Raw genomic sequence first — 24,518 nt, 5'->3', positions numbered from 1 at the left:
CACAAGATAGTAAAAGTTGGTTAAAAGTTTTCTTAGCTGACACAAGAATAATTTTTCAGATATGCTTATACTATCAAAAGAACTAAACATAAACGCATGGTCAAAAATAAAACATTTATTAAAAATATTTTAAGGAAACATTTACTTTATAAATCTGAAAGAAATACAAGGTATAGTAAATTCCACTATAAATGGGCACAATAATAAATATATAAAATCTAGAAATAATCCCAGAATATTGTAGATGAGGTTAGCCTCATCTTAGTAAGCTTTCTATGCAAATAGCTAAACCAAATTTCCCTTTTTCTTTTCAAACAGTGAAATGACTGAAAGGCTAAGTCCAAGAGAGGTATAGACAATCTGTAAACTGCAATTTGGTCCTTTGATATTTAAGAATGAAATATCTGAGACTGCAATAATCATAAATGTTACTCCCATGAATAAATTTAGATGCATAAATGATACTCAATTTAGATACATAAATTAGTATTAGAAAAGTCTCCTCACTGATTCAGTCCTGTAGATATTAGGACTAAAAACTCTGTACTATAGTAAACCACATAAAATATTCTCTTAAAGTAGAAAAATACTTTAACACACATTAATCAATTATATTGCATATCAAGTAGGAATATCTTGAACCATTTATAAATAACTACACATGCTTAAAGAAAAATGTTATGATGATATTTAGATTACAGCAGAATATAATAAATTCTGTAACAGGATGGACTTAGACCCCAAATGTCTAGAACAGTCTCTGCCACTGAGTAAATAATGAACTATTTGTTAATACATTTGTCCTAGGGTAACTTTTGAGTGAAAGATAGATGCTTCCTTTGAGTGAAGGGAAGATACCTTGTAAGAAAATTGCTCTGAATTCAAAGTTTTGACAAGTTATTATTACAACTTACTTTCAAGAACTATATAGTTTATACAATTTTTCAAATTTATCTGGCAAAATTCTAGGCTTTCAGACTAAATAGTTTTATTACATGTACCATGCTGATCTTTCAATAATTGAACCTATTCTCAATCTTTTAAAATTCTTTACTGTCAATGATGACAATATTGCCAAATATGGCACCGACTTTCAACACTGTAAACCCATCTCCTATTTGCAAAAAAGAAAAGAAAATCACAATTACCATAACCTCAATCTGTTAATAACTCGGATCATTAATATTAAAAATCTTCATATGGCCAGCATTTACTAAAGCAAAGCCATCAGGCCACCTGAGATGCAAATTACTGCATGATATGGCTGAACTTTTCTCTAAATGCTTTCTTTTATACTGATGCCAAATAAGTACTTGATTCTGTGAAAAATGAGTTTATTTATTATTATATTTTTCTAAGAAAAATTTCCCCAAGGAGTAAATATCAATATAAGGTAGATTTATAAGATATTTAAAGCACAGATATCTTTTAGGGTACTTAGTATAATAACAGTCTCACCAAATTTTAAACCTAGAAATTCAGAACAAGTACCAGTAATAAACCTCTTTGTACATGTCTAAAATTAAACAAAATTTTAGAATTTCATGTTTTATATATATGTATATGTGTGTGTGTGTGCACGTGTGTGTGTGTGTGCTTGTGTGCTCAGTGGCTTCAGTCATGTCCGAATCTTTGTGACCCCATGGACTGTAGTCGCTCAGGCTCTTCTGTCCATGGGATTCTCCAGGTAAGAACACTAGAGTGTGTCGCCACGCCCTCCTCCAGGGGATCTGCCCCACTCAGGAATCGAACCTGCATCTCTTGCCTCTCCCGCATTGTCAGGTGGGTTTTTTATCACTAGCGCCACCTGGGAAGCCATATATATATTTCCAAATGGCCTATAACGTTCCACATCAAATTAACAGAGAAAAAGAGTTATATCTAGAACAAAAACGTTTCTGTACTTTTGGAAAATAACGTTTACATTTGACAAATAGAGAATATTAAAGTCTGCTGGGCCTGGCAGTTACAAATGGCAAATGGAACCTGGTAAATGTTCATTTCATGACTACATGCCTCCTTGATGACACAAACAACTCATGCTTCACACTCAGATTTGTGCAATTTCAGTGGTTTCATTTGTCTCTTGGAGAATATTTGCCACTGTGCTTGGTCTTTTAAAAGCAAATAAAATTCTGTGAGATCAACATTTTCCTTTAGAGTGCAGGTACTCTTCACTTTTGCTCTGTTTTCTAAATGTTCTATTTATACAACTAACAATTCTCTTACAATTAGAAAATAAAATTGTGAACTAAAAAAGCATAAAAACAATCTCTTGCATATAACATTATGCATTTTTGTAATGTGTCCAAGCAACTTTCTCCGTAACCAAATAAATGCCTTAATGACACAACTTAAGTGGAAAAGAACTAAGTGACAAAAATCTAAGTGAAAAACTAGAACTCTGGAGATAACTTCAAATTGTATTTAAAAAACACTTCATTCATTAAGAAGAAATTGATTATTGATTCATCCCACATGTTCATAATTAATGGATACATATGTTCCTGGGGTTATTTTAAGAAACTCTTTAAACCCACAGCTAACTTTGGAAACTATTTAAATTTCATGACTATTATCTTACAAGAGTGGCAACATAAAAATTTAGTAACTAAGTTTCAAGAGTTGAATACAGCAAGGGGAAAGGGTTGGATGATGGTTAAAAAATTGAAAAGTGAGATTAAGTTCCACAAGGATAAATGCATATATCCTTTTACATTTTCACTGCGTCTCTCATGAAGTAAGATTTTTATACTCAAACGACCAGGCACTTAACAATGCCTGAGTTCCAGGAGCTTTACACAGGGATTTCTAATTCATTCAGATCAGGGGGATTTCCTGTGGCTCAGATGGCAAAGAATCTGCCTGCAATGCAGGAGACCCAGGTTTAATCCTTGGGTTGGGAAGGTCTCCTGGAGAAGGGAATGGCAACCCACCCCAGCATTCTTGCCCGGAGAATTCCATGAATAGAGAAGCCTGGCGGGCTACAGCCCATGGGGTCTCAAAGAGTCGGACAAGATTGAGCAACTAACACTTTCACTTTCAATTCAGATCAACATATGGGTAGTTAGAAAAGGAATTAATACCCCTTCCTCAATCCCATTTCTGTCCTGTGACAACTACTATTATTATTACTATTACCACAACTATTAATACTGATAAAGCATAAATTTGATGAAGCCAACACCATTATGAATTTTTAATAACTTTACCTGATACCGTGTCAAAATTCCTGTGTTTACTATAAGTTAAAAAAAAGAAAAAGGTATGGCTCAGTCCATTCCTATGAGTACAACACTGCACTTACCTTGGGATAATCTAATTCAAAGAATGTTTCCAAGTTGTTGATTAGGTTAGGATCTACTCCTTTCAGCGGTTTCAGAAGAGATACCCCTGGCAGCTTGCTATATGGCTGTTTGTCTGTTGCCTTCTTGTTGAGGTGTAATCGGCTAAAAAGCAAATGATACATATATTAACATACATTTCTGGAGAATATCTTAGTGCAAAATCTATATAAAGTATGTATCAAGCTACCAATAAATTACTGAATTCTAAATAAAAAAAAAATTAATTGGCATCTTTTTAAAGGGGTCTCTGGAAATGAAGGAAAGTATCAATAGAACAAGGTAAGGTTCCAGTGAGGAAAACCTGAAGGAAGCAGAGTGAATGTCCCAGTGAAGGCTGGAGCGTAAGACTGTTGCTTTTTGCTGTATTCTCAGAAGCCAGAACTATGCCAGCCCTGGAGCAAGCATTCAATAAATACTTGGTGAAGGAATGAATGACAGTGTTATTAGCCCACACATTAACTGCCTTTCCTCCCAAATCACCATCAAGGTGGCCAAAGAACTATAAAAAGAGCAGAAGGAAAAATCCCTATCTTCACCAGAAAAATATGGAAGTGTAACCAGAAAAATTTGAGAAATTTCTATAACAGTCCACACAACAACTAATTGAAAGAACTACCAAGCCAGCCTGCATGGCAAACAAGGAAATGGGATACCCAGCAGAACTCCCAATGTCCACAAGCCCAGAATGGCAGTGATGGAACGGAGGGAAGCTGAAGGTAAGGGGGAAAAAACAAAACAAAACTCAGTGATGAGAGAAATGTCTATTAAGACACTGAAAGATAAACCTGTGCCACTGATTCCCAGACAAGCTGGCCAAGGTTCTCGGAGCTGCTCCAGCCCAAAGGGTGGTGCAGCACAGCACTCCTAAGAGGGAAGCTTTGTCAATTAGGGAAGAGAGAATGTGTCCCAGTTCAGGTCAGGCGTGTCACAATAAACAGTGTTTCAGCAGAGTGCTGAAGTTTCTAAAGGAAGTCACCGAAGGCGTCTTCCCTCCTTCTCCTACACAGATCTCCAAGCACTCAGCAGTAATTAGACGCTGGAACAATCACAGGGCCATCTGCAGGGTATTTTAAGACACATTCTTCCACATTTTAACATCTCTGAAATCAACGGCATCTTACGATCGCTGGCAGCCAGATGGCAGCCCAGACTTCGCAGCATGGAAACCATCCCTTCTAGAAGATCAAGAAGATGCCCATATCAATGCATCTCAGGTTAGATGAAATATACTATTCATCTATGGGTGACTTCTGGACGTTCACTAGTACCAATAGTCTATACCAGCGAGTCACAGGCTCATTCCCCCAATTAAGGCAGAGGTGTGCTGCAGCAAATATCTCACGTTTCAGATAAGACCATAATGTATCTTTGTGGAAAGAAAAGCAGGCTACTACCTACAATGGAAAAAAATAAAGCAACACGAAAAATTTTAAAGAGCGGCGTGGTCCTGGTTTCTGACCCACAACACTGAACGCCAGAAAGTAATGAGCACCATCTTCAGCAGCGCTGCTCTGCGCGGCAGCAGTCCACAAGTTGCTTTATACTGGCTGGCGATGAAATGGACAGAAAGTATTTAGAAACTTTTCCAGCAGTTTGACATTGCCATGCCATCCAAGCATATGATCAGTCATTTAGTTTTACTGGAGTTTACCAAAGTGTCAGTCCATGACAGACTGGAAAACTGGAAAGGAACTGATCCTCTGCCGCAGACCAGTCTGGCAAATATTGATATCTATAGAGTTCATCCAGAGGGCTGGATGATCTAAAATTTATATAACCACAAATATGATCACTATTCCGTTGCTAACAAAATCGTAGACTAGATGTCTGGAGAAACCCACCCTGTAGAGAATATCTAGATGGCCAGGGGGGAAAGTTTACATTTAATTGGTTGAAACAGTAATATATCCACATGGCTCAAATCACTAAAAATATTGAGATGTTCATATAAAGAAGTCTCCCTGTCACCTCTGTTCCCAAGCAATCTTGTTCTCATCACTACCTCCCCAGCATAATTAGTTTCCTACTTATCTTTTCAGAGATTTTTCAAAAATGCATACTAAGCCAAAACATATACACATGAAATTCTTATATAATATTTATAACTTTCTCTACTCTTTCTTAAAACAAGCACCCTAAAAGCATGTTTTAGGGGCTTCCCAGGTGGCGCTAGTGATAAAGAAGCCCCCTGCCAATGCAGGAGATGCCAGTTAGATCCCTGGGTCAGGAAGATCCCCTAGAGGAGGGCATGGCAACCCACTCTGGTATTCTTGCCTGGAAAACCCCATGTCAGGCTACGTATGGTCCACAGCGTCACAAAGAGTCAGGCACAACTGAAGCAACTTGGCATGATTTAGCACACATGCAACAGCATGCTTTTAGATGCGTGACCAAACTGTGATGATAAAAAGGAAAACGTCCCAGGTCAGAAATGAAGAGAAACCTCTGAGTAAATGAGTGTGCTGGATACAATACTTACACTGGGACCATCTGCTGCTCTCTAGTGACCGAGAGATGACGACAAGCCTGAAACAGGAATGATTGAAATCTGTTCCGAGAATCTTGTAGAAATATGGAATCTTTGAAAGGCAAAGTAGAAATCTCCCGGCCCACAGAGGAAAGATGGGGATGCTGCCTTAACTGGATTCAGTCCAAAATAAAATGGAACAAAAGCAAAAAGTCTTCCTGGAAAACACCTGACTACGTGGGTTTTGGGACCCAGAACCCAGAACACCAACTGCAGGTGTTGCTTGAACAAAACCCAAGAGATGGAATGAGAGACCATCATATGTGACCATGAAAACATGCAAAGAACCACATAACATCTAGAAATGAAAATGGTGGTCACTGACATCAAAAACTCAACAGATAGGTCATAGAGAAGTTGCATATACACAGTTCAAAAAAAAAAAACTGGAGAACTGGAATCAGATCTGAAGAAATTATCCAGATTACCGCACAGAAAGAATAAGAGGCCAAGAAACTGAAATCATGAAAGGGTTTAAGACATGGATGATACAGTAAGTCTAAAATCCCAGTTCAGTTCGGTTCAGTAGCTCAGTCGTGTCCGACTCTTTGCGACTCCAGTAGTTGTTATCTATTAGTTCTACTGTCTGATCATTGAAAGTGAAAGTGAAGTCGCTCAGTCGTGCTGACTGTTTGCAATCCCATGGACTGTAGCCTACCACGCTCCTCTGTCCATGGGATTTTCCAGGCAAGAGTACTGGAGTGGGTTGCCATTTCCTTCTCCAGAGGATCTTCCCAACCCAGGGATTGAACCTGGGTCTCCCGCATTGTAGGTAGACGCTTTACCATCTGGGCCACCAGGGAAGTATGATCATTAAGTGCTATTAAACTAACAAAACATCCATATAAGGTGATGGCCAATTACAGAGAAACCTAGCCCACTAATACACTGCATTTGGGGAGGCTTTAGATTAAAAACAACAATTTAAACTGATAAACAGTCTAGTGTTGACTCTATTTTTCCCTTTTTCCTCTTTGTCTTCTTTAAGACATCTTACTAATGCTAATATATTTAGATAATGCTAATATAGATATAACTCCTATCCTTTCATATCAAGAATGCTGCATTTTGTCAAAGATCGACTGACCTGCCAAACCACCATGAAGCTTTCTCTAGGTTTACGGTGAAGTGAACTGCTGATAAGTACCATGTCTGAAATTTTTACTCAAGATTATTATAAGTCCAACTATATTACAGGGCCTTTAAAAAATTCTAATTTGTGCCTCCTCCCAATATGTATGTATGTATCTAGCCCTCTCCCTCCCTTCTCCCCTCCTCGCAGTTTTCTTTCCACACCCCAAGGGATCATCTTGCAGTATGCCAGAGAGGATACCAGAATACTACTCTGGAGAGCATTGTTTTGACTTAGTACAACACACACACACAATCACACAGCACTATGCTGTGCACACAGTGCTCTGTGACTACTAAGCATTCCCTCACTGAATAAATTTCTTTTGACTCCAAATGTGTATCAGGCATTATCCTATGCACTGGTGATAACATGATGAGAAAAAAGTGTTAGTCGCTCAGTCGTGTCTGACTCTTTGTGACCCCATGGACTGTAGCCCACCAGGCTCCTCTGTCCATGGAATTCTCCAGGCAAGAACACTGGAGTGGGTAGCCATTCCCTTATCCGGAGGATCTTCCTGACCCAGGGATGAATGCAGGTATCCTGCATTGCAGGCAGATTCTTAACCCTCTGATCCACCAGGGAAGCCCAAGGCACACTCCATACTGTCAAGGAACTGGGGTTTAATAGGGGTGGTGCCCACACACAGAAGCCTCTTCTACTCACAGAAATGATGCCGATGGGTACACCTTGGCCTTGGCAATGGCTGGTGTGTTGGAAGCCAATCTGTGCTTTTCAAATCATAAACAACAGCCCATTTACCTGGAGTCTCAAAAGTGGCCTGAATGGTGGAATCCCCCAAGGAGGCCAGTTTCACGAGTGGCTTTGACAGAGCCCTGCTAGGTTTCCTGGTTTCAAAGCAGTTTTTAAGGATGTCAGGTCAGGATTTCTGACGGCAGGTTTAGATGGCATGAACGTGAGCTTACAGCTCCCACATCTTGCACAAGATTTCCTGTGGGTTCCTGTTTCCACCCTTAGCCTAATCAAGTGATTTCCTTCCTTCCAGGATCTTGGGATCGTTTTTCAGTTTCAGCCGCCATTCTGGGAAGCCACTTCTACCTTCCCCTCATGCATTTGGCTTGCTGCTGCTGCTAAGTCACTTCAGTCGTGTCCGACTCTGTGTGACCCCATAGACGGCAGCCCACCAGGCTCCCCCGTCCCTGGGATTCTCCAGGCAAGAACACTGGAGTGGGTTGCCATTTCCTTCTCCAATGTGTGAAAGTGAAAAGTGAAAGTGAAGTCGCTCAGTCGTGTCTGACCCTTAGCGACCAAACGGACTGCAGCCTTCCAGGATCCTCCATCCATGGGATTTTCTAGGCAAGAGTACTGGAGTGGCTTGCCATTGCCTTCTCCGATTTGGCTTGCAACCTTGATGTTTTTGTAGGGGAGTCAGGGAGTACTTTTTTTCTTTTTTTGCTACATAACACATAAAGTCACATGAAAGTACACAGCTCACTGAATTTTCTCAAAGTGAAACACCCATGGAAACAGTAGCCAGATCAAGAAACAGAGTCTTACCAGAACCAAAGAAGCCTGTGCGTGTCCCCTTCTACTAACTACCCTCTCCTCAAGGTAACCACTATGCTGACTTCAAGTACCAGAGACTAATTTTGCTGGCTTCAGAATCTATCTAAATGGAGTCCCGCAGGATGCACTCTTCTGCACCCGGCACCTGAAGACACACTACATACAGTAGGCTGTTAAGTCTCCAGGGTCCAACAAAACAAGGATACATCGTGTGTTCTCAAAGGTTTTAAATTTTATTTTTTAATTGAAGTATAGTTGATTTACAATGTTGAACCAATCTCTGCTTTACGGCAAAGTGACTCAGTTATAGACAAACTGACATTCTATGCATTTTTTTTTTTACAGTTAAATAAATGAAGAGTAAAAAGTGGTTGGCTAAATACAGTTGTATTGCAAGGAGATCCAACCAGTCCATTCTAAAGGAGATCAGTCCTGGGTATTCATTGGAAGGACTGATGCTAAAGCTGAAACTGCAATACTTTGGCCACCTCATGCGACGAGTTGACTCACTGGAAAAGACTCTGATGCTGGGAAAGGTTGGGGGCAGAAGGAGAAGGGGTCGACAGAGAATGAGATGGCTGGATGGCATCACCGACTCTGTGGACATGAGTTTGACTGAACTCCGGGAGTTGGTGATGGACAGGGAGGCCTGGCGTGCTGTGATTCATGGGGTTGCAGAGAGTCGGACACGACTGAGCGACTGAACTGAACTGAAATACAGTTGGAAGAAATGGTTAGTCTAGAAAGAAAAACATGCGAGCCACCCACAGTTTAGTAAATACATAGGCTCTCCTAGGTGAAGCATGCCAGTAGCAGTTGGTTACAAATCAATATAACTAATATTTACATAACTGGTAATGCATGAAGACCAACCAGGAAGAAAGTGAAGCCACAGAAGGGTTTGTTAGGCTGGGCTGTTTTCTTTCGAAAAGGTTCAAGAAAGAATAGCATTGAGTGCTGCCAAGAGGACAAGGTAAGAACTGAAATGTCCACTGGACTGAAATGTCCACTAGAATGTGTGAACACCAGTGACCTCAGAGTCCTCTGGGCAAGGGGCAGATCAATAAAAACGGTTGAGAAGCAAATGAAGAGAGGTGAGTGGTGATAACAGTGAATAAACACTAGTTGCTCCTGAAATCTGACAGCGAAAAAAGGCAAAGTTAGTAACCAGGTGGGGGAGAGTTTTTCAGTTTAATTTTTATTTAGTTTTAGTTTTTTAAACTTGAGTATAAATGGTTAGTGGAAAGAGCTAGTCAAAAGGTAAATAGAGAGGAAATAAAAACTAAGAAATGGCCTGAGAAGATTCGCAGTGTGAAGTACGAGTCAAGGTAATGTGGCAAGGATCGGGGGGTAAGATGGTGAAGATTTAGAAAAGGTGCTGCCAGTCACGGGTGTTAGAGCTAAAAATGGAAACAAAGTATTGTCAGATGCCAGCAGTGGCTCAGGGGTGAGATCTGAGCCCATGAATGTGTAAGTAGTTCAATCCATGTGACTGCATGATTATCTCCATTTTCAGAATTCTGAAAATGGAGAAGATATAAATCATGAGCTAGACTCAGGATAACTGGGCAGACTGATCCAAGGGAAGGCAAGGGCAAGATGAGGAAGTGAATTGTAGTGGAGAATTCAGCGCAGCCAAGTAGCACAAGGGTAAACAGCCGAGGGCAACTGTTCTCAGCCTTGACTGCAGAAGAAAGTCAGCTGGGTGGGTGGCTGGGTGGGTGGGTGGGTGTGGGTCTGTGTGTGTAAATTCCTTACTGAATCTCTTGAGTTGAGGCCCAGGCAGCAGCATGTTTTGTTTCGTTTTTTTAAATCTTTCCCAGTGACTCCAATGTGCAAAGTTGAAACCCATGGGTCTAGGAAGTCTGATTACTGTAAGAACAGAAGATGGCAGAGATGGAAACTCTCAGAAAGATCAGTTGTTATAGGACGGATGGAAAACAAGAAGCCTCCAAGGAGCCGTACAAGTTGGGGAAGGGTCGGAGAAGACAGAAAGAATGGGGCTGTCTCCATAGTGACCTAAATGTTGCCAGTGATCAAAAACTTAAGATTCAGAGCAACTGGAGAAATTTCCACACAGACTTTCTATCCCTGTGGATTACTTCCAGGGATACTTTTTCGGTTGCCACCCGCAGTATATATAGCATATTGGTTTAAGTAGTGAGTGCACGTGTGCTTAGTCATGTCTGACTCTCTGCGACCCCATGGACTGTAGCCCACCAGGCTCCTCCCTCCATGGAATTTTCCAGGCAAGAATACTGGAGTGGTGGCCATTCCCTTCTCCAGGGGATCTTCCCCTGACCCACAGATCAAACCCGCATTTCCTGCATTGGCAGATTCTTTACCACTGGGTCCACTAGGAAGGTCACAATGAAGTTTAAGAGCCATGGCTGGAGGGAGACTGTCTAGATTTCTGTATCCCTGGGCAAGGTATTTCTTTATCTCAAGTTGCTCTTGTTTTTTAAAGAGTGAGTAAGAGTACTTACTTACTTCATAAAGTGGTTGTGAGAAATAGATGAGATTAAGCCACAAAGTAAACATTCAGTGATAGCTATTACTAGCAATTTTTCAAAAAGAACATTTTCCATGAAATGTAACTCCTCTGAAATATCATAGTTCTGATTAGAGATTTAGAGAGAGCAAACACTGATGCAATGTATATAACCAAAAAGGAAGGACTGGAAATTCATATACTTAAAAGTTATTTCATATATATTTAAAGAGTAATCCATTATGTTGGTTTTTCTTTTTAAAGGTAAAGTCAACTCTTAGGTATTGAGAAAAATTAAAAGGTGTGGGGGGGGGAGGGGCTTCCCTGGTGGCTCAGTGGTAAAAAATCCACCTGCCAATGTAGGAGACCTGGGCTTGATCCCTGATCTGGGAACATCCCATATGCTGTGGAGCAACTAACTTCATGCGTGCACCACGACTATTGAGCCTTTGCTCGAGAGCCTGGGAGCTGCAACTACGGAGTCCTTAGGCCACAACTACTGAAGCCGGAGCACTCCAGAGCCCCTGCTCTGCAGCAAGAGACGCCACCACAATGAGAAGCCCAGACTCAACCAGAGGGCGGCCCCCACCGCGACAACTAGAGAAAACCCTGTGTAGGAAGGAGGAGCTAGCACAGCTAAAAATAAATTAATCATCTTTTTAAAGTGAAAAATATTTTTAAATGCAAAATAGATAAATAAATAAATAAAGACTAAAGGGGGAAAGTGAAGTTGCTCAGTCGTGTCCAACTCTCTGTGACCCCATGGACTGTAGCCCACCAGGTTCCTCAGTCCACGGAATTTTCCAGGCAGGAGTACTGGAGTGGGTTGCCATTTCCTTCTCCAGGGGATCTTCCCAACCCAGAGATCGAACCCGGGTCTCCCGCACTGCAGGCAGACGCTTTACCATCTGAGCCACCAGGGAATCACTAAAGGTGGGAAAGGGAATCATTAAAAGTCTCAAATCATGGTTAAAACAGAATAAATCAAAAGATGGGATAAAACATTAAGTGCAAAGTATTAATATATACTGTATTTATATTCAAGGTTAAAATTATACTCAAAATTTAGGAACTAATTTAAAGTTCCATAGCTATAATCAAAAAGCGTAGAAACAATGCAAGTGTGAGATTGAGAGACTTTAAACGACACAAATTATTACTGCCTAAAAATGACCTGCTACTGTTTTCTTAGGTGAGCTCCCCTTTAAGACTATTAAAAGGGTTCTCTGCTGGGCAGAAGTGATGGCTTCTCAAAATTTCTCCACGCTCAGAGCCTGGCTCAGAATGTTGGATTCTGCAGTCACAAGAATCCCCCTTCCCTTGGCTCTGCTGGATGAAGAGACTGTCACCCTCAGAACTGAGAGGCAGAGGCATGGTAATTTCCACAATGCAGCAGGTACAAGGCACAAAGTGACTGCTGGTTACTACATAATCCAATCAATATCGCCTTCTATCATGGAGATATTTTGAGGCATTCCAAAGGAGTCTATTCTGTTTGGTTGGCCAATCACTACACCTAACACAGTCCCCAAAACAAAGACGACAATGCAGCCTTCCTCCTGGGGAGAAAACACCCCTCCCCACAGCTTCTGCTGCTGCTGCTGTCACTTCAGTCATGTCCGACTCTGTGCGACCCCATAGACGGCAGCCGACCAGGCTCCCCTGTCCCTGGGATGCTCCAGGCAAGAACACTGGAGTGGGTTGCCATTTCCTTCTCCACTGTGTGAAAGTGAAAAGTGAAAGTGAAGTCGCTCAGTTGTGTCCGACCCTTAGCGACCCCACGGACTGCAGCCCCCCACCTGGAAAGTTGTCATCAGTGGCAGCAAATCCTAGGCACCATGACCACCAGATCCAGAGTCTGGGATTTGAGAAACTCTCTCCTAACACCTGTCCATTTAATTGTCAGACATCTGATTTTACATTTTCAGGAACACATTAAGTAAGGAAGAGAAAGGGATAGACCATGTATATGCTAGTCAATGGTTTGATTGGCTTTGTTTTTGAAGAACAAAATAATCTTGAAACTGAGGGAGCAACTGGGGAAGACAGGAAAGTATGGTAAATTTGCAATACGTGTCATGTTCCCAAGGCATTATTTCTAAGTGACGTTTAAATTGAGAGCTGGAGTCACTCCTCCATCAAAAAGAAAAAAAAAAAAGAAAATCGAATTCATGTAATCAAGGCCTGTCACTGTCAAGGACAGGGAGTGGGGTACTCACAGCAAGCTGCTGCAAGGCCAAGGAACAGAGGGCAGGTACCACCTGGGGTGCCTCTCAGTGTACCGGTCACTTCGGTCTAAAAGGCCAGGGTAGATGAATCACAGGCAGAGGCCCACAGGGTCCTGCTTTCTATTGTGAGCTAAAAGGACGTCTCTTCAGAGAACACTTCAAAGAACTCCAATGGATGGTAAGGAGTATTCGGGAATATTCTTCTGGACTTTATGGATGCTTTGGCTTGATGGATCTTAACTGCCTCTCTGCACAAGGGTTTTCTGACTTGTGAACTGATGGGATGGCCGTGTTTTTCCTCGTTGATTTTCATTTCCTAACATCTCAGTCTCTAAAATTGTTACTGTCCTTTCCATCATTTTAGCGTACTGTTTTATCCTTTGAATCTTTTAGTCCCCTTTCGGCCCCTCCTCAACAGTTTGTTCAATGGTTGGTATCATTTAAAAATAATTTATATTACGGTTTTGTACTCAAATTGAGTTTTGAGCAGGAGGGGGGCCTGGAATGAAGGGAGACTTCTGGGAGAGAGGGTGGGCTGTGCTCATCCTCTTTTATCAGCCCCCGGCTGCTGCTGCCCATGGGATTTCCCAGGCAAGAATACTGGAGCGGGCTGCCATTTCCTCCTCCAGGGGCTCTTCCCCACCCAGGGATAGAACCCGCGTCTCCTGTGTGGCAACCATAAGACAGCGCTACATCTACCAGAAGTGAGGCACAAGAATTTCCCTCGAAGCTTCTAAGGGGAAGATAAGATTCCTTGAGGGCAAAGTTCACCTTGCTTAACAGCCCCAGACTGTGCTGTTTTTATAGCTCTGCTGTGCAAATCAGTTGAAGCGATTTATCTGACACTGGTAATTTTCTCCCTTGCTCCATGCCATCAAGCTTATTAATATATCATGTAAAATTAAGTTGACTTCTTGATCAGCAGATCCCATACTTCATATAGTCCATCCCAGCAATTCCAAATGATAAAAGGCTTCTTTTGTTGTTGTTTTTAGCTATGAATGTGCTCGAGAAGGTTGTTGCCGTGTCTATGATCAGTGTCATGATTAATGTTACCTCCATACAGCATTTATCTTCAAAAATGATACTGCAGCAAAATGGGCTTCATTAGCAAAGCACACCACATCACAAAACACACCTTCTGCAGCAACATTAATTCTGTAGACACAAGATCCCCCAAAGAACACAGAACAACCCATCAGTGAGTTACCTTTATAGGAAAACACAAATTATTTCCATTGGACAACAGACTTGTACACTGCTGCTGCTGCTGCTAAGTCATTTCAGTTGTGTCCGACTCTGTGCAACCCCACAGACGGCAGACCACCAGGCTCCCCCGTCCCTGGGATTCTCCAGGCAAGAACACTGGAGTGGGTTGCCATTTCCTTCTCCAATGTGTGAAAGTGAAGTCGCTCAGTCGTGTCCTACCCTTAGCGACCCCACGGACTGCAGCCTACCAGGCTCCTCCATCCATGGGATTTTCTAGGCAAGAGTACTGGAGTGGCTTGCCATTGCCTTCTCTGGACTTGTACACTACAGAACACAAAAGATTCTGTCACAGGAAAAAAACGACGAGACCTTTGTTCATTTTGTTCCACTTCCCTCCCCCCCCAAACAACTCACTAACCCTTCAGTAACAAAAGAGCTAGCCAGAGTGTGTGGGAAACAGAGCAACGTAATTTGCTAACAGCAACAAGAAGCTTTGCATTTCCCGGAGGGTAGATCCAAGTGTACAGATTACTGAAGGCATGACAGGTATTCCCTTTGGAAAACCCTGGGGGGATACTCAGATCTAACAAGTAACTTGCAGGTGAACATGTGATTGGGCTTCCCTGGTGACTCAGATGGTAAAGAATCAACCTGCAATGCAGGAGACCTGGGTTTGATACCTGGGTTGAGAAGATCTCCTGGAGAAGGGAATGGCCACCCACTCCATTCTTGCCTGGAGAATCCCATGGACAGAGGAGCCTGGTGCGCCACAGTCCACGGGGTCCCAAAGAGTTGGACACGACTGAGCGACTGAGCACAATCTGGATCACGTGACTGATATGGCCCTGCTTCTATTTTAACCCACAATCGGAAACAGGGAGACAAAGATTCCATGTGGTCCAATTCATCTCATGAAAAGCCACGGCCACTGAATTTATCCCAAGTTCTGTCCATCTACCTGAAATCACAATGGCCAAATAACACTAAGTTAATGAGTGAACAAAAATCCCACCATTACTACTGGGAAAAAAAATCAAAGATTATTCATTCGACATGCAATGATCAGCTCCCGAGTAGCCCTAAAGATACGATAGTAAAGAAGACACCTCCTCACTCCCCAAAGTTTATAATCTGAAGTGGGGAAAGAGACAACAGAACACACAGCTTTTTAGATGGGTAAATTCAAGATACTGTGGAAGGACATAAGAGGGGATGCCTAACCCAGTAGGGAGCTCAAGCTGAATGAGGAGGAGCTAGTAAAACAAAAAGGGAGGGAGGGAAGGAAGAGGGGAGAGAAAGGGGAAAAAGGAAAGAAAGAATTCTAAAAAAAAATTACATTGCACATTCAGAGGAATGCCAGTAATTCAATGTGGCTGCAGAAACAGGCACAGGAGATGGCTCACCTCCTCAAGAATTACGTCCTGTTAAGACTCTTGAGAGTCCCTTGGACTGCAAGGAGATCCAACCAGTCCATTCTAAAGGAGATCAATCCTGGGTGTTCACTGGAAGGACTGATGCTGAAGCTGAAGCTGCAATACTTTGGCCACCTCATGCGATGAGTTGACTCACTGGAAAAGACTCTGATGCTGGGAAAGGTTGGGGGCAGGAGGAGAAGGGGACGACCGAGAATGAGATGGCTGGATGGCATCACTGACTCTGTGGACATGAGTTTGAGTGAACTCCGGGAGTTGGTGATGGACAGGGAGGCCTGGCGTGCTGTGATTCATGGGGTCGCGGAGAGTCAGACACGACTGAGCGACAGAACTGAACTGAACTGAAGGAGTTTGAATTTTAACCTGAAGGCAGTGGGGAACCTTGGTAAGATTTTAAGCACATGATCCAAGATTACTGCTTCAGAAAGATTAGGCTACAATAAGAAAAACAAAGTAGATAAGAGCAGAGCTGCAGGTAAAAATACCAGCAAGAGTAGAGATAGTTCAATAATCTATGGTATAGATAATATATACTGAACTAATGATGTAGGTAGGAAAAGAAAGGAATGATGAATTAAGAGAAGTGGTAAATTTCCATTTTGCTTTTTTTTAAATGTCCATTTTGCTTTTTAAAGCTATCACAATAACATCCAATTCCATATCTCCCCAAGGCTCAGGTTCAAGGGGCTGAACTACTTGATTCATGCACCCAAAAGTGGTTTGGGCTGCAATTGCCCTGACTGAGCAACATCTGTTCAAAGTCCAACTGCAGCCTCAGGACGAAACCCAGAAAATAAGCGGTCCTCGGTTTACACTCTATTAAGGCTCAGAACACCACACATTTAAGGCCAAATTAAAAAAAAAAATCATATTATCTAAAAATAATATCTGAAATGCTAAAATTCACATTAAAAACATAATTACTTTCTGATAGGCAGTTTATCACAGTTATCCTGATACAGTGAGTATTTAAACTCTACTCAAAAATTGTGCAGCAGGTTTAAAAGTTGTTATACTAGAAAAATTAGGAAAGGCAGAATTAACTTGAGGAAAAAAAATCTTCAAGAAAAGAACGTTTGGTAGAGGGCAGTTAATATTGGATGGATACAAGAAGTACTGCCACCGTACCATGGCACCTCCGGTCAATTGATAGAAAACAAAAAGGCTATCACTAAACATTAGGATACCACGCATAAAGGGGAAAAAATGATTAAGTCCAAGGAGGGAGAAGGATGGGGAGCTGAGAGGAGAGAAAAGCAAGGTATCTTGCTTAGAAACTCTTATCTAGCAAAATGGTTTCTAATAGCTAAAGAGGGAAGAAAAAAAATTGGTTCCAGACTTTCGTATGAATTCGCCAGTCCCCCAGTTATCAAACCACACGAGCTCTCAATAAAAGAAAAAAAATTCCATAAAAAATAACTAACTCTGCCTATAGAGGATATAATCATTAGTTTCTTTTTTTTTTTTTAAGGAAACAATCTTCAAAATAAGAGTCTTGAATTTCAAATGCTCTAATTTAAAAGTTATCTTTAACCTAATAAAGGGAATTCCTGGTGGTCCAGCGCCTTTATTGTCATGGGCCTGGGGTTCAATTCCTAGTCAGGAAACTAAGATCCCACAAGTGTGTGTGTGCTGGGGGGGTCGGGCGGGAAGAGTGGGAGAGAGTGCAGAGACATTTTAGGCAAAATTCCACAAATGTCTGCCATCTAAAATATGAAATGATGAGGCATCAGTCAATATTAATTCTGGAAAACAGCAAAGCAGTAGGTAAAGATACCAGTGAGCAGAGAAAGTTCCAAAATATGGAAAATAATGGTTCTCTAGCTATGCTGCTGCTGCTGCTAAGTCACTTCAGTCGTGTCTGACTCTGTGCGACCCCATAGACGGCAGCCCACCAGGCGCCCCCGTCCCTGGGATTCTCCAGGCAAGAACACTGGAGTGGGTTGCCATTTCCTTCTCTAGTTATAAACCACCTCAATTTTTAAAACTGTAAGCTTATTCAATTTATAAGATATTTATGAAATCAGAGCAAAAAATGTCATTGAACAATTGTTCACTGTACTACTTACATTCTACTCTATTTAAAAAATACAGGCCAATACTTAGCTTTTTAATCTCATTTTAAGAAGTTACAATACAATAGAACATTGGATCCAAATTAATTAGATAACATGACATACTGTATTTAATTGTAAAAACAGAACCATAGGTTTTTAAAAAATGTTCTATTGTATTGGTTTTTAGCAACTTCACTGCAATGTTTGTATTACTTAAATATTTTTAAACATTAGTAGCTCACAGATTACGCGCCTTAATCTGACAACCAGATATGGAACCATATAAGGTTTGATAATAGGCTCCATTTCCACCAGTTTCAGGTACAAGGTTTTAGGAGGGTCATTGATTAAATCTGGCTATTCCCTGGTGGCTCAGAGGTGAAAGCGTCTGCCTCCAATGCAGGAGACCCGAGTTCGATCCCTGGGTCGGGAAGATCCCCTGGAGAAGGAAATGGTAATCCACTCCAGTATTCTTGCCTGGAGAATCCCATGGACGGAGAATCCCATGGACGGAGAAGCCTGGTAGGCTACAGTCCACGGGGTCGTAAAGAGTCGGACACGACTGAGCGACGGAACAGAACAGAACAGAACACACTTTACCATATTCAAAACGATTTGAGAGGATACAGACACATGTTCAGGAAATATATTCTTCAATAAAATACAGAATGCTTAGCATAAAATTTTAACCAAAATATCACTACCAATATTCTTTAGCCTTGTTTGTCAAAATGTTAAGAATATCAAAATGTTGAGATTATCAAACCTGCAAATTTACTAAATACAGTAGAAAGAGGAGAGGACAGACCCTTAGTGCTCCGCTCGAAAACAACTCAAACTGGGAAGCATCTTCACTTCAGTAAGAAAGGAATCAAATCAAACAGTAAATAATTTTGAAAGCGGGATGAGATGAAAGGAACTTAATTTTTAAAAAGGCAGCATATAATTTATACATAAATTAAGCTGTTGATTATTTACTTCATGTTATTTTGCCTATTTCAGAAAAATATTCTGAAGATTCCTACTAATCTGTTATAAACTAATTGCATTTTCTTTGTTCTGTTTTCATTTAACTTTTCTGGATCCTGTTACTGGCAATATAAAAGGTAACTCTGTGGAGCACTAAAAAAGAAATACAAAGACTCTACTGTATCTTAACTAAAGTTTGTGCTATTCTCAAAAACTGAAAGTATTTTAAACAAAAAGGTATTTAAAATTTTTTTCCAGTTTATTGTTAAATACAAAATAACTTAAAATAATTCTGGAGTTGTCACAGTCTAAGAGTATAAACATTCTCAGATGGTTACTTGAAGTATTAGGCTACTTTTCTAGTGTTAGGTAAGTGTGACTTTTAGGTGGTGCAGTGGTAGAGAATCCGCCTGTCAATGCAGGAGATGTAAGAGACAGGGGTTCGATCCCTGGGTCAGGAAGTTCCCCTCGAGTAGGAACTGGCAACCCACTCCAGTATCCTTGTCTGGAAAATTCCATGGACAGAGGAGCCTGGTGGGCTACAGTCCACAACGGTCACCAACAGTCGGCAGGACTGAGCATGCACAAATACGCACACATCATAGAGGGAAGGCGTCACATCATAGTCCTACGTTGAAAGAAGGCAACTGTCTGCAAACTGGGCTGTGAATTTAACAATTCCAATTTAAATACAAGATTACTTAGAGTCTGGAGGGAAGAAAGTTCTAAAGTTCAAGTAAAGATGTATAAAAAGTCATAAAAATTTACAAAAGAATAAGGAGGGGCCGGCCTCACCAAGTAACACTGTAATAAAGGTAATAATACTTCACTAAAACAGTGGATACTGGTACACTTTATAAGGGGTAAAGTGTTAAAAAAAAAAAAAGGAAAACTCAAAATACTAAAAGAGATATTATATAATAGTTAGGGGAAATGGAAAAGAAAAAATTTTACCAGTTGGGGTAGGGGGTCAGGGCGGGGGGAAAGACAAGACTACCTGAAACACACAGGCACACACACTGTTCTGCATGTGAAATGTATGTACAAAGTTGAAAGACAAAAAGCAAGTTGGGAAGAAACTGCAGCATATCACAGAACAATCTTCCTATGAAAAAGATTAGCACAGCAATAGACTGGAGTAAAAGATTTATGCATATGAAATTTACAACTAGCTGTAACTGACATTAAATAGATGAAAAACATTTGATGAAACCAGTAATTAAAGGAATGAAAATAAAAAACAGAGAACAGCAAACCCCCTAATACTTAGTAAGGGGAAATGGGGACCATCATACAATGTTACCAAGACTATGTACAGATACAACATTTCTGTAGGGTTTAAAATGTATCCAAGTTTAAAATGTGCACCACTTCTGGTCCAATAATTCCTCTTTCAAAATGTAAACTAAGGAGATCACCTCTTAAAGATGGAAGCCATTCATCACAGTGTTGTTTGTAATCGTGACAAACTGAAAATAGCCTAAATGCCTACCAATAATAATAATGAACACATATTAGTGTCTCATAAACAAAAATGTCATGCATGTATTAAAAACGATGGAGAGATCACACATTTACTGACATGAAAAAATTACTCATGACATTTTACATGGAAGCTCCATGAGAGCAGGGACCTTGGATATATTGTTCTTCAATCTTATTTCCAGCACCTAGAACAGTGCCTTGTAGAAAAGAGCTTCCTAGAAAGTATTTATTAACTAGATGAATTTTAGAGCTGGTTACATAACAATCATGGTATGGTCCCTTCCCTGTTCCTTCCTGACCTCCCTTCTCTTCCTTTCCCTCCCCCTACAGAAATATAATTGGAAAGATAGTACAAAACGTTGACAGGCAATGGAGTTTTGGTGTGTGTGTTTAACGTTCTTCTTCTCTGTAGTCTAGATTCCCTATACAGTAAGCCTGTTTTATTTCTATGATCAGATAAAGTAACAAAATTGCTTTTTAAGAACTCATATATTTAAAATGAACTCCAGAATGTTCACTGCCTACAGCTCACAAACTCCAAAACCTAAAATCAACAGTATCCAAGTAGCATTTTTCGTTCATCTTCAAAGAAATACCAGCATGCCTTTACAATGTATCAGTAACATCTTTCTCCACTACCAGGAAACGTCACACTACACTAATAAAATACAGCATTTCTAAAAGGAAGACGTACACTTTTTCTGCAATGAAAAGGGAAAGAAAAACTGTAAGTAATTTATTTCTTAAAGTCCTCCCGTCTCTACTAACATATACCCTATTCTAAATGGTGGTAAAGATCACTATGCACAATCTTTTCTTTTTTTTTCTTCCAGCTAAAAGTCTAGTGAATCCAAGAGTAATGGGCTGTGTAAACTCTTTCATTTCCTTACAAAGACTTTTTCCATTTTAAAGACATTCAAACAATTGAAATATCAAAAGTAGCTACACAGCCTATGTCATATTCATCCCATTACCCGATTTTATTTTATTTCACAGTTTTTATCACTATGAAATAATCTTATTCGGATTTTAATTAGGTCTCTCCCTTCTGGAATGTAAGCTCTATGAGGACAGGAATTCTGTCGAGCTTGCTGCTGTGTCTTCAGTGAATGGTATCTAATGAAAAGGTATGTGGGTGGGGGCGGGGGACCCAATCAAAACAAGACAAAACATAAGGAACTGGGGGGTGCGGGGGAACCTACACTGAAATGTACAAGCTGACATGACTTAAGATTACAACACCAGTTCAGAGATTTGGTGGACGTTTTTCAAGATGGACAGGTGCCTCACATTTATCTAAGGGCAGAGAGCTCATCCAAGAAGAAAATCCACAGGGAGGTCTCCAGGTGGCTGCATGCAGCTCCCGGAAGAGTGGAAACGATCATCATCATAATAGAAATGTGGCCCAGGTCGAGAGAGGAAAAAAAAAAAAAACCCACAATACACCATACATCTTGGCCCAGATGAAAAACCACACGAATCCATGGCACAATCAAACCGAGCAAGCAACCTTCCGCCCTACACATAAGAATACAGTCTCTTTCGCCAGGCTGTGAAGTCGCCTGCCGCCCAGCCACCCCCTCACTGGCCACTTCTCTCTTCCAATGAACCCCCCGGCCCAGCTGATCCAAGGCTAGAGAGACTGGAAGAGTCTCCACCCCCATCCGAGCCCAATCTCCTCCAAAGCGAAATTCCTCCTACCCTCGCCTTTCCCCGAGGCCTGGACCCCGCCACGGGCTCCTCCAGCTGCCCCTCACTCACGTGTAGATGATGGCCATGAAATGCATCAGCCACAGCACCAAGAAGAGGACGAACCCGAAGACGGCCATTCCCTCCAGGGCCAGGTCCAGCAGCGCCATCCCCCGGCCCGGGCCGCTCCGGCCGCCGCAGCGGACAGCGCTCCCGCAGGAGGAGGACAGGGTGGGCGCCCGCCGCGGGGGCGCAGAAGAGGAGAGAAAGGTGGGGAGAGGAAGGGGCGGAGGGGCTGGGGGCGGAAGGGGCGGGCAGGGCCTGCGCGCCCGCGCCCGCGCGCACTCGCTCGCGCGCTGCCCGGGCGCGCTCGCGGATGCAGGCGCTGCGGTGGCCGGACTCAGTGGTCAGGTCGGCCGTGGCCCCGCGCTCCCGCGCGCCTCTCCACCCGCTCGCGGCCGCCGGCCGGACCCCGCGCGCCTGCGCCGCCGCCCCGCCGCCTTCCCGCAGCCTCGGCGCCGGGCTCCGGGCAGCGCAGCTCCGCGCCCTGCTCTGCCGCCGCAGCTCCGCGGACTAATCGAAACCGCCGGCTGGCGCCCCGACTCTCGACGCACCCCGCCCCGCCCCGGCCCTCCGAAACCGCGGTCCCGCCCTCCGAGGGGCGGTGCGCGCCGCTCCTCTCCGCCCACCTTGCCGCCCTCGCGCTGGTGGCGTCACTGTCGTGAGCGCGCCCCTGGGAGGGTTCGTCTGGGTGTTCCTCTCGAGGCTCCGGCCGCCGCCCACCTCTCAGTGACCGGCGAATGCGACCCGGGCACCCAGCTCTGCACCCCTGGGCACGCCTCTGTCGGAGGAGCGCGACCCTGTGTCCAGCTCGGAGGACACTTTCCCTTTGTCCGGCTCTGGTGTGCCAGGGCGTCCTAGGAAAATGCCCGGGGTTCCAGGCAGCCCCGAGTTGTCTCGCAGTGCAACTTCCAAAGCTGTGTCTGCAGCCTCTGCGCCGCGCATTGCCCGGAGCGGCCCAGACCTTCCAAGGCACGTTCCTGGGCGTCCGGATGTGTCCCATGGCCTTCCTCCCTTGCTACTTTCAATGCTGTTGAGCCTTGGATCACAACGTACCGAGAGTGAAATCTTCTGCTTCACAGATCTCTAAGCACCTTAGAAACAGCATGTAACATACAAGAAATTCTCAAACTCAGGATGTAAAGGATGTAAATGATTCTGAAGTCCTTTAAGACTCCTGCCCAATCTGACAGCCATAGGGGGCTGTTGCGCGCTTGAAATGTGGATATAGTAGGTACTGAGTGAGTTGTGTTACGAATGTAAGTCATATACCTGATATGAAGTGATGCAGTTGGTATCATTCATTTTATATTGATTACAAATTTTAAGAATATTTTTGATACATTGAGTTAATTTATTAAAATTGTTTCACTGACTTTGCTGTTGTTTTTAAAATTCTGCTAGCTACTAGAAGATTTTAAGTTACCCAGGAGGATAGCACTCTAAAATGGAAAGATGTGGCATTTTGGATAGTAAGGTAACCTAGTGTTTATCTTAATTTTAAATCAGTCCAGGGAGATGTTTTAATCTAGTACTAAACGTTTCTGTTTGTTTCTTTAGCCTAGATGAGTTTATATAGTTTCTTCACTGTTTTATGTTTAGACAGTGTTTATTATTTCAAATGATTTCCTTTTACATAATCCATGACTCCCTTGAGAGATTTCAGAATAGAATTCAATTTTGCAAAGAACTTGTTTATCATTGTTATTTATATAGTTAATATTGATTGAATGAACTACCTCAATCTACAATTAAATGATAAACTACAATCAGAAAGGGGCTTCCCACATGGCTCAGTTATAAAGAATACACCTGCATGCAGATCACGGGGCTTACCCTGTGTTGGAAAGATCCCCTGGAGAAGGAAATGGCAACCTACTCCAGTATTCTTACCTGGAAAACCTCATGGACAGAGGATTTTGGAAGGCTACAATCCATGGGATAGAAAAGACTGGTATACGACTTAGTGACTGAGTGTACGCACACCTTCAGAAAAGAGTTTGAATTAACATCTATATTGAGAACCAATCCTGGACTTTCTGTATCCTTTGTTTTAACTGGGTAAAGTCGGTAGGAAAGAACAAGGCTTAGAAACCAGACTTCATTGTTGAGAGTTACTGGTTGATAAAGTTATAGCCCAATAGTGTACTAGCATGGAAATAACACTGTAAGTGAAAATTTTTAAATGTCACTATTTTAGTTAATCAATTCTGACTTAAAAAGTAACATTTGAATACATTTTAACATTTCTGAAATAGAAATGGATCTCACAGTCAATGGCATCTTACAATTAATTGGTGTTTTTTTTCTTAGTTGTATGTAAAATAATGCTGCATCTTACCATTAATGTACTGTTAAGATATG

General features: G+C 42.0%; 1 protein-coding gene across 1 annotated transcript in view; it reads right to left on the bottom strand.

Moving 5' to 3' along the window:
* UGCG (UDP-glucose ceramide glucosyltransferase) overlaps positions 1–22,403 on the bottom strand; it is a 38,302-nt gene extending 15,899 nt beyond the window's left edge. The window contains exons 1-2 of the mRNA XM_055427583.2: positions 22,167–22,403; positions 3,308–3,449 (exon numbers count right to left, since the gene is read on the bottom strand). Of these exons, the coding sequence (XP_055283558.1) occupies positions 3,308–3,449; positions 22,167–22,264 (240 nt within the window). The 5' untranslated portion in view covers positions 22,265–22,403. The remainder of the gene's footprint in view (positions 1–3,307; positions 3,450–22,166) is intronic.
* Positions 22,404–24,518: the final 2,115 nt, after the last annotated feature.

This window comes from Moschus berezovskii, chromosome 7, assembly GCF_049115385.1.
Source record: "Moschus berezovskii isolate FMDL1 chromosome 7, NW_MosBer_1.0, whole genome shotgun sequence".
Lineage (NCBI taxonomy): Eukaryota > Metazoa > Chordata > Mammalia > Artiodactyla > Moschidae > Moschus > Moschus berezovskii.
The sequence above is the reverse complement of the archived record's forward strand: the minus strand, read 5'-3'. Positions and strand labels throughout refer to the sequence as shown.